General features: G+C 47.4%; 1 protein-coding gene across 1 annotated transcript; it reads left to right on the top strand.

The window, feature by feature from the left end:
- Positions 1–437: 437 nt before the first annotated feature.
- On the top strand, positions 438–5,662 carry LOC142971601 (kunitz-type protease inhibitor 1-like). The gene is made up of 10 exons (XM_076112180.1): positions 438–843; positions 2,086–2,246; positions 2,327–2,471; positions 3,168–3,338; positions 3,431–3,466; positions 3,758–3,883; positions 4,024–4,074; positions 4,156–4,326; positions 4,942–5,004; positions 5,385–5,662. Exons 1-10 carry the CDS (start codon positions 438–440, stop codon positions 5,564–5,566), a joined length of 1,512 nt encoding a protein of 503 aa, XP_075968295.1. The 3' UTR covers positions 5,567–5,662.
- The last annotated feature ends 4,842 nt before the right edge of the window (positions 5,663–10,504 follow it).

Raw genomic sequence — 10,504 nt, 5'->3', positions numbered from 1 at the left:
ACACTAATACACACTTGTGTATTTTGTACACCTTCTCATGAATAAATAATGAGATTAAATAAAAAGTAACTTTTATTTCCCATTTTATCTTCTGTTTTCTTCTTTTGCTATTTCAATAACAATAAGAAGAAGAAGGAGAAGAAGAAGAAGAAGAAGAAGAAGAAGAAGAAGAAGAAGAAGAAGACATATTTCATAAAAGCGATTTGACAAAAACATCATCAAAAGGTTTTTATTAAACAGATCATTATTAAACATAATCACTGTTTCTCCTTCAGGTGTTGCCACACCTGAGTGACGTCAGTGACACGGTCCTGTGAGGGGCGTGTCCGGAGTCTCTTCCTGTTTGTGAGCAGACACACCTGAGCAGAGACACCTGAGGACTCACTCTTCTCCTGTGACCCTCTTCAGACCCGGGTTCTTCTCGCTATATTCACAAAATGCCTCCGTCGTCCTCCTCCCTCCTCCTCCTGCTCCTGCTCCCCCTCCTGCTCCTCACCGGAGCGGAGGAGGACGCGGACTGCAGCGGAACGTTCCGCGCCGGGCAGGAGGACTTCGTGCTGGACGCGGAGGACGCGGTGAAGGAGGGAGCGGCTCTGCTGTCCACTGCGCATGTGCACTCGGTGGAAGCCTGCAGGAGCGCGTGCTGCGGGTCCCTGCGCTGCAACCTGGCGCTGCTGGAGCCGCGCGGCACCGGAGCGGAAGCGGCAGAGCACCGCGTGTGCGTCCTGTTCGACTGCATCCACAGAAACCGATTTGTGTGCAGGTTCGTGAACCAGGAGGGTTACCTGAGCTACATCAGAGAGTCCGTGTTCCAGATGTACCTGAGGGGACCGCAGGGCTCAGGTGAGTCCACAGCTGGATCAATACATCAATCACGTGGTGTCATGGGATCAGTATCAATCAATACATCAATCAATATATTAATCAATATATCAATCAATATATCAACAATATATTAATAACGGGATCAATACAAGATGATCATTATTATATATACAGTATATTATATAATATATGTATATATTTGAGTGGTTACGTTTGCTCAAAAGATTTGTGCTTTGTCTGTGATCATACACGTCTGTGATCACACACGTCTGTGATCACACACGTCTGTGGTCACACGTCTGTGATCACACACGTCTGTGGTCACACACGTCTGTGATCATACATGTCTCTGGTCACACGTCTGTGGTCACACACGTCTGTGATCATACATGTCTGTGGTCACACGTCTGTGGTCACACATGTCTGTGATCATACATGTCTCTGGTCACACGTCTGTGATCATACATGTCTGTGATCATACGTGTATGTGATCACCCGTCCCTGTAGCTGGAGGTTTAGCACAGTGAGATGCTTCGTTAGCTCACATTGTCCCTGTTCATCCCGGAGCTCTGTGGTGACAGTTTTGATAAATATGATATTTTCTCGTCTCTGATATCGCTGGTCCCCTCTGGTCTCTCTGGTGCTTAGAGGGTCTCTGGTCTCTCTGGTCTCTCTATGAGTCTCTGGTCTCTCTGATCCCCTAGAGGGTCTCTGGTCTCTCTGGTGCTTAGAGGGTCTCTGGTCTCTCTGGTCCTCTAGGGTCTCTGATCTCTCTGGTCCCCTAGAGGGTCTCTGGTCTCTCTGGTGTTTAGAGGGTCTCTCTGGTCCTCCAGAGGGTCTCTGGTCTCTCTGGTGCTTAGAGGGTCTCTGGTCTCTCTGGTTACATGAAATGACTTCTCTGACTCTTCGTTCTCTTTCCTCGTCTCTCTCCCGTCTGTGTAAATCTCACTCGAGTCGGGATGTTTATCAGAATACACACATCTGATTGGCTGACCAGCATCATGTGATGTGATTTACAACGCATGTGATTGGTTGGTGTGTTTCCTGCACCGCTGAACGAGTACCGTAAAGACTGGAAAAGCTGAGCAGGTTAAAATAGAAGCGCTCTGTCAAAATGTAATAATTGTCATTCATCTATCGGTTGGAGGTCCAGGGTCGACCCTATTAGTGACCGCTGGTGTAGATGATGAACTTCCTGTAGAAGATCACTCTTTCTCTTTATTAACATTTTGCTCTGTGACATCACTATGTGTCTCCAAGGTGACGAACTTCTGCCTATCGCCATAGCGCCCCGTGATGTCATCATTCAGCCCGGCGAGGCGGTGACTCTCGGGGGCCTCCAGAGCCTGGCACTGGGCGACGCCCACATCGACAAGTACCACTGGACCCTGCAGAGCGGAGACGGCAACGTCACCATGGAGGTAAGGTTTAAATAAAGTTGTGTTTGAAAGTGTCTCTACAGACAAAGTTTAAATAAAGTTGTGTTTGAATGGTTCTCCAGGACACAGGGCTACCTGACCAGGTGAGACTCTCTCACCTGCAGCCTGGCTCTTACATCCTCCAGCTGATCGTCACCGACTCCAACGAGCAGCGATCTCGTCCTGCTAACGTCAGCGTCCTCGTCCTCGGGCCCCAGCGGTCCAGCTGTGAGTGCTCATGGGAAATGTAGTCCGTTCTGCTGTTGGTCTTTTACTGGTTTATTGTTCTGTTTGGTCCGTTTTATTGACGGATTATTAATATATTGATCAGTTAAACTGCTTTATTGACGGATTACTGATCAGTTATTAAAGCAATACTTTAGTCCTGTGAGTGTTCAGGTACACACTAACGGCCCACACCTTGACTCCAACTGGCAAACTGGTCCGACTGGAATACCTGCCACCCACAAACACACACACACACACACACACACACACACACACACACACACACACACACACACACACACACCACCGACAACAACAGCTAGTCGGAGCTGATTGTTGCTCCAGTTTCAGGTCCTAAAACTGTTACGCAACATGTGACACACTGTAAATAAACACACACACACCCTGTGCTGTGGGTTATTGGTTTATTTCATCATACGTAGAAATGTCGGTAGCAGTCGATCTGAGGAAAACTAATCTTTTATTATTATATTTTATTACAATAATAATTATGAATCCGTTCAGGTTTTCTTTCTGTTTCCAGCTTTTTCTTTCTCAAACAAGAAAATAAGATGAATCCATGATTTGTATTATTTACTTAATATAATATAATCGTGTCTGTTAACGTTGAGACCCGTCCTCTGTCTCCTCGGCGTTCTGTTTGTTAACGTTGAGAGTCATCCTCTGTCTTCTCAGCGTTCTGTCTGTCTCCGGTGAAGGTTGGTCCGTGTCGCGCTTTGTTTCCTCGCTGGCATTACGACGCTGTGACGGGCGTCTGTGACCACTTTCTGTTTGGAGGCTGTAAATCCAACAGCAACAACTTCCTGTCCAAAGACGAGTGTTTGTCCGCCTGCAGAGGAGTTACAGGTACACACAGTACACACAGTACATGCAGTACACATGGTACACACAGCAGTTGTAATACTACTTTAAATACTACTCATCTGTTTTCATCACAGCGTCTTCAGAAAGGAGCATCAATCTGCCAAAAGCTGGTCAGTCCCACAATGCACCTCTTCATATCAGCTCTGCACACGAGGAGGATGTAAATGTTAAACATGTCTGTTTCTGTGTGTGTTTGTGTGTGTCTGTGTGTGTGTTTGTGTGTGTGTGTGTGTGTGTGTGTGTGTGTGTGTGTGTGTGTGTGTGTGTTTGTATGTGTATGTGTGTATGTGTTTGTGTTTGTTTGTGTGTGTGTGTATGTGTGTGTTTGTGTGTTTGTATATATGTGTGTGTGTGTGTTTGTATGTGTGTATGTGTGTGTTTATGTGTGTGTGTGTCCTCAGAGGAGTGTGGTGCTGCTTGTCATCCTGATCAGCTGATCTGTGGCGACTGTTGTCTGGACAGAAGTCTGGAGTGTGACGGTGTGAAGCAGTGCAGCGACGGGTCAGACGAGGATCACTGCAGCAAATGTAACACACACATACACATACACACACCTACACACACACATACACACACCTACACACACACATACACACACCTACACACACACACACACACACACACAATCTCCTCACAAAGATACACATCCAGTGATCTTCCTCCTCAGTGAACCAGACCTTGAACCGTCTGCTGAGCATCGATGTGAACCAGAAGAAAGGTGAGTCTTTATCTCTGAGCACCTACTAGCTCTCGCTGCTAACAGGCTACATGCTAACAGGCTACATGCTAACCCCCCCAGCCCGGTGTGCAGAGTCCCCCCTCACCGGTCCGTGTCGGGCCAGCTTCACCCGCTGGTACTACGACCCTCTGAACAGGAAGTGCTCCCGCTTCACCTTCGGAGGATGTGACGGGAACAACAACAACTTTGAGAAGGAAGACGAGTGCAGCGACACCTGCAGAGGAGTGACAGGTACTAAGTATATATATATATATATATATATATATATATATATATATATATATATATACACTGTATATATGACTGACTGGTGTGACTGGTACTAAATACATACATGTATACTGTGTGTATATATATATATAAATACTGTCCATATACTTCCATGTAGTACCATAAGGTTCACTTCCAATATGTAACATAAGTACTATGTTGTGTATTTTTTGATTCAGAGCAGTTTAGTTGAGAAAACTTACTGTTTATTTGACACTCTTACTTCCTCTGTCTCTCTGTCTCCTTGTGTCCTTGTCTCCTTGTGTCTCCTTGTGTCCTTGTCTCTTTGTCTCCTTGTCTCTCTGTCTCCTTGTGTCCTTGTGTCCTTGTCTCCTTGTCTCTGTCTCTCTGTCTCCTTGTGTCCTTGTCTCTCTGTCTCATTGTCTCCTTGTCTCTCTGTCTCATTGTCTCCTTGTGTCCTTGTCTCCTTGTCTCTGTCTCCTTGTGTCCTTGTCTCTCTGTCTCATTGTCTCTCTGTCTCCTTGTCTCATTGTCTCCTTGTGTCCTTGTCTCATTGTCTCCTTGTGTCCTTGTCTCTCTGTCTCCTTGTCTCTCTGTGTCCTTGTGTCTCCACAGAGCGTGATGTGTTCTTCAGAGCGTTGTTTGAACGTCATGAGTCGGAGGACGAAAGTGACTCAGGTGAGAACTTTGACTTCAGTCTGAAACTACAAACATGGCGGACAGTTAGTTGTTTCCAGCTGCTGCGTTGGTGTATTAGTACACATTGATAGTCACGTTGTAGTATTGGTGTATGAGTTGGTGTATTAGTACACAGTGAGAGTCGCGTTGTAGTATTGGTGTATTAGTACACAGTGAGAGTATCCGTGTAGTATTGGTGTATTAGTACACAGTGATAGTCACATTGTAGTACTGGTGTATGAGTTGGTGTATTAGTACACAGTGAGAGTATCCATGTAGTATTGTATTTGGTGTATTAGTACACAGTGAGAGTCACGTTGTAGTATTGGTGTATACGTTGGTGTACTAGTACACAGAGTATCCGTGTGCTCCCTCCTTAGGAAACATCGCCCTGGCCGTGTGTCTGTCGGTGGCCATCTTGGCTCTGTTGGCCGTCCTGACCTACTGCTTCCTGAAGTCCAGGAAGGATCGCTCCCATAGGCCGGTGGCCACAGGCCCCGCCCACGTGGCGCTGTCGGAGCAGGACACGCTGGTTTACAACAGCACCACCAAACCTGTGTGAGGACCACCGGACTGGACTCTTATCGATGACGTCATCGTGATCCATCAGCTATTCGGTTCTACTTTGTGTGTGTGTGTGTGTGTGTGTGTCTGTGTGTGTGTGGTTGTGTCGGGTTCTCTTTGATCTATTTATGAATATTATGTGTTTGGGTCTCAGGTTCAGAATGTAAATATCTTTATTATGTTTTTAAACCTTTCACATGTTGTTATGAATACATAAATACATATAATAAAGAGTAATTGAACACGAGCATTGACTTGTTCCTGAGGCTTTGAACGGAGGAAGACCATGAGCTGCTGCTGAAAGCTCTGGTCTCTTCCAGAGGACACACGTCATAAAGATCTGATATTAATATTCATTAACTCCTCAGACATGTTTGTTTTTCTTCTTTCCAAATGAAATAAACTTTATTGACAAAACTAAATGATCAGTTAAGATCAGATCAGATCATCCTTTATGAGTCCCTCAGTGGGACGGTCCAACAAGGTACAGAGCCAAGAACAAGAGCAGCAAGTCATAAATAAGGAGTGTGAAGAAAGGTACCGCAGGTCCTTCCTTCACACACCGTATATACGTACATATTATATATATGTATGTATGTATGTATGTATATATGTATATGTAGGAAGGACCTGCAGTACCTCTCCTTCACACACCGGGGGTGAATCAGCCGGTGGCTGAAGGAGCTGCACAGAGCTGCCAGGGCGTCCTGCATGGGGTGGGAGGTGTTGTTCATCAGGGATGATAGCTTAGCCATCATCCTCCTGTCTCCCTCCACCTCCACCGTATCCAGTGGACACACAGCACACTGCTGCCTTCTTGATGAGTTTGTTGAGTCTGTTCCTGTCCGCTGCCCCAGCAGACCACTCCATAGAAGATGGCTGATGCCACCACAGAAGAAGAAGGTCCTCAGGAGAGCTCCCTGCACTCCAAAAGACCTGAGTCTCCTCAGCAGATAGTCTGCTCTAACCCTTTTTGTAGAGTGCGTGTGTGTGATCAGGTACACCCAGGTACTTAAGATCTCACAATCTCAATGTCCGTTCCCTGGATGTTCACTGGTACCGGAGGAGAGTGAAGTCCACCACCAGCTCTTTGGATTTACCAGAGTTGATCTGGAGGCGGTTCCACTGGCACCATCCTATGAAGTCCTGGTTCAGTTCCCTGTATTCTCTGTCATCACCGGCAGAAATGAGGCCGACGATTGCAGAGTCGTCGGAGAATATCTGCAGGTGGCAGTTAGGAGAGTTGTGTGTGTGAAGTCCGAGGTGTAGATGGTGAAGAGGAATGGAGCTAGGACGGTTCCTTGTGGGGCCCCCGTGCTGCAGGCCACCAGGTCAGACTCGCACTCCCGTATCCGCACACATACTGTGGACGGTTGGTGAGGTAGTCCAAGATCCCTGCAGTGAGGTGGTGGTCCACTCCGGTCCGCTCCAGCTTGTCCTTCAGAAGCAACGGCTGGATGGTGTTTAAGGCACTGGAGAAATCAAAAAACATGACTCTCACAGTGCTTCCAGCTTTTTCCAGGTGAGAAAGGCATCTGTGTAGCAGGTAGATGACAGCGTCATCCACCCCGATGACAGATTGGTAAGCGAACTGGAGTGGGTCTAAAGATGAGCTCACTAGGGGGCAGAGATGTACAAGGACCAGCCTCTTTAGTGTCTTCATCAGGTGGGATGTTGTTGTTGGGATGTTGCTGAAGCTGTTGAAGTCCTTGGGTCGCGGGGTCTTTGGGACCGGTACCACGCAGGATGTTTTCCACAGCTGTGGTACTCTCCCCAGCTTCAAGCTCAAGTTACAGACGTGCTCCACTATCCTGCACAGCTGGTCTGCACTGGACCTGAGGAGCCTTGAGCTGATGCTGTCTGGACCCGTGGCCTTTCTCACCTTGACCTTTCTCAGTTGTTTTCTCACCTGGTAGGTTGTGAAGGACAAGCTGGGGGGTGGGGGTGGTGTGCCGTAGGTTGTTGTAGGGGGGATGGGGCGCTGGTCATGGAGTGTGGTGTTTGAGGAGTGGGGGGGTGGAGGAGGGGGGTGCAGATAATGGAGGTTGCAGCAGCACTCCCCTGCTGCAGCAGCACTCCTCCCCCCCTCCCCCCACTGGATTTATGATTTGATTTATTTATTTTGCACAATTCAAACAATAAAATTAAAAATAATCAAACATAGCAGAGATAAATGAACATCACAGAGCAGGAAGAGGCAGAAAGCCAACTGGGCTTATTTGAAGCCTCCACCTATATAATATTAACATTTTACAAAATGACAAAGATAAAATTTAAAATGCATAAGACATTACATTACAACAAAACAAAGAAAGAAAGAAAGAAAAGAAAAAGAAAAACATAATGTAATTGTGTGGAGTGTGTGTGAGCATGTGTGTGTGTGAGAGTAGGCATGGGCTAGTGTTTGTTCAGGTGTGTTGGTTTATACACCTGCAGTAACTCATAAGCAACATTAATGCTACAAGTCCCTATGAGTGAGACAAATGTAAATGTAATATAACAGCTAAAACAAGAAAGACATGAACACTAATACATAAACAAACTGTTACAAAACAGCAATTAGATGTTCTTTTAGGCATCTTTTAAAACATTTTATAGAGGGACATTTTTTTGATAGGTGGGAAAAGTCATTCCATAATTTGGTTCCCTAAATCTTATTGAAAGTTGACCTCTGCTAGTCTGTAACGTAGGAGGATGAAGATGTGAAGATGACTAGTTGAGTAAGAGTGAACCTGTGAATTGAATATATAGTAGGTCTTGAAATGATCAGGAATATTCCTTCACCTGAAAGTATCTTATAAATGAAAACACAAGTTTGTGAAATATTGATGTCATAAATAGTAAGAATCTGCAGTTTCTGAAATAGAGGAGCAGAAGAGAGCTCCCTCCGTACGGTCTTCAGCTCCTCCTTGTTTCCTGGTCTGAAGACTTCTCCTTGAGGAGAGCCTTTATCTCAGGAGTGATCCACGGTTTACAGTTGGAAAAACTCCGTACAGTCCTGGTGGGTACGGTGTTCTCCACACAGAAGTTCATGAAGTCCGTTAGTGAGACTGTCAATGTCCTCCACGTGGTCATCACTGAATACTCCCCACTCAGTAGAGTCAGAGCAGTCCTCGACCTCCTTACTAAACCTAACCCCAACCTCCTCTGTTTAACCAAGTCATCTTTGACAAGGCGATCCATTGGGGGAGAGCGAGATACAGGAGGAAGCTCACCCCCTCCTCCATCAACACACTGCGGGACATCACATCGAAGGTCCCGCCAACGGAGGAGGCTGTTTCCCCTGGTCCGCTCTCCCTCCAGGGCTTTCCTCCACTCCCAACACCAGCCAACCCACCCTTCCAGCAACCCCACCTTCTTCAGCCTTCTGCCCCCACCTCCTTACCTCGCACTCCCTCCTCTTCTCCACCTGCCACTATCCCCACTGCCCCCTCCTCCCCCCACCCACCCCATACTTCCCCACCTCTTCTCCCTCAATCCAATTCCACTTCAACTTCCGAGACCTCTGTACCCCTGGAGGGGACACGGGTGGGCCTGAGGTGGTGACGGCCCAGCAACCCAGACGCAACCCCGAACGGGAGGTGAAAGTACAAACCCATGCCCTCCCCCAGAGACAACCCCAACGTCTACTGGCTCCACGGGCTGTCCGTTCCGCCGGCCCACCTGTACCCCCCTCCTCCCCTACCATTTCCCCCCCTCCTCCTCACACACATGCTTACTCAGTAATGTTGCTCTACCATGTAGTAACACAATCTCATCCTCTCCATCTACAGAAATAACACCCGAACAGCAGAGGGAGCCAGTGCTGGGTGCCGTCGGGCCCGCTAACACGAAGGCGAGCACTGAGGTGGACAACAGATCCATGATGATGAAGGGAACAATAAAAAGCGAAAAACTGACTTCATCCCCAACACCTGAGTTGTCCACCTCAAACCACAGCAGGGGCTCGGCGGTGCCACCTGGCTCCCCAGGATGGCTAGAACCCCACAAACACCCCCACACCAACAGAAAAATACAAGACTGGTCGCTGGACGTGCGGAAGACGACCCTGATTGTTGGGGACTCGAACCTCGCACGCATCCCAACATTCAGACATCCACACATACAGATAGACAGTTACCCCGGAGCCACCCTTTACCATATCGCAGCAATATTTAAGAAACTCCCTCCTCAGTTAGACACAGTACACATAATTCTTTCAATAGGCCTCAATAACTGTTTGGCAGAGAACTATCTCCTCACCATGCAAAAACAACTCGGACATCTGTGGCGGACCAGCCAACTCACCTTCCCCAACGCCACCATCTCCATCCCAATTATCAACTTTTCAGACACACTGACACCCAGAAAACAAACACTTCTCACCCAGTTTAACACCTTCATTGCCAACAAATACAACTTCATTCCGGAAATTAACCCACTTCTCTTTCACGTCAACCCAAAAGATGGCATTCACTGGACAGCGGAGACGGCCGGGGTGTTGCTCAGGTACTGGAAGCAACATTTAAACATGTAACTGGGGAGGAATGTAATCATACAGCTCCCCATACCTCCAACATCACCAACCTCTGTTCCACCTTCTCCCTCACGGCCGCACAGCTGGAGATACTGGAAAAAGGTCTCACTTTCATTCCCACACCAAGACCTCCCACCCGACCGGAGCTCAGGGGTGATCTCCACACCTTTCAAAGGAGGCTGAAACTGATCGACCACTTCTGGGGAGCACAGGGGCGGGAGCCTGTACCCTTCGCTGGACCGTCCAACTGGGAACCACGCTCAGACACCATCTCACCAGTAATCACACAATTAATTCACACTAACTTACAAACACTCACACAATGGCGTCCCCCCACACACACGCAATCCAACATTAGCCAGGAACATCAACACATCATTAAAACACTAAGTAACAACAAACACATAGTCATTAAACCAG

Source organism: Anarhichas minor, unplaced genomic scaffold (genome assembly GCF_050575085.1).
Source record: "Anarhichas minor isolate MPS153535 unplaced genomic scaffold, ASM5057508v1 ptg000047l, whole genome shotgun sequence".
NCBI classification, from domain to species: domain Eukaryota; kingdom Metazoa; phylum Chordata; class Actinopteri; order Perciformes; family Anarhichadidae; genus Anarhichas; species Anarhichas minor.
This window is presented reverse-complemented; position numbering and strand designations above follow the sequence as displayed.

Coding starts and splice junctions, on each gene's coding strand:
- LOC142971601 (XM_076112180.1), top strand. CDS start 438: ATGCCTCCGTCGTCCTCCTCCCTCCTCCTCCTGCTCCTGCTCCCCCTC. Junction 844..2,085: donor GAGGGGACCGCAGGGCTCAG/GTGAGTCCACAG, acceptor TGTGTCTCCAAG/GTGACGAACTTCTGCCTATC. Junction 3,467..3,757: donor CATCAATCTGCCAAAAGCTG/GTCAGTCCCACA, acceptor GTGTGTCCTCAG/AGGAGTGTGGTGCTGCTTGT.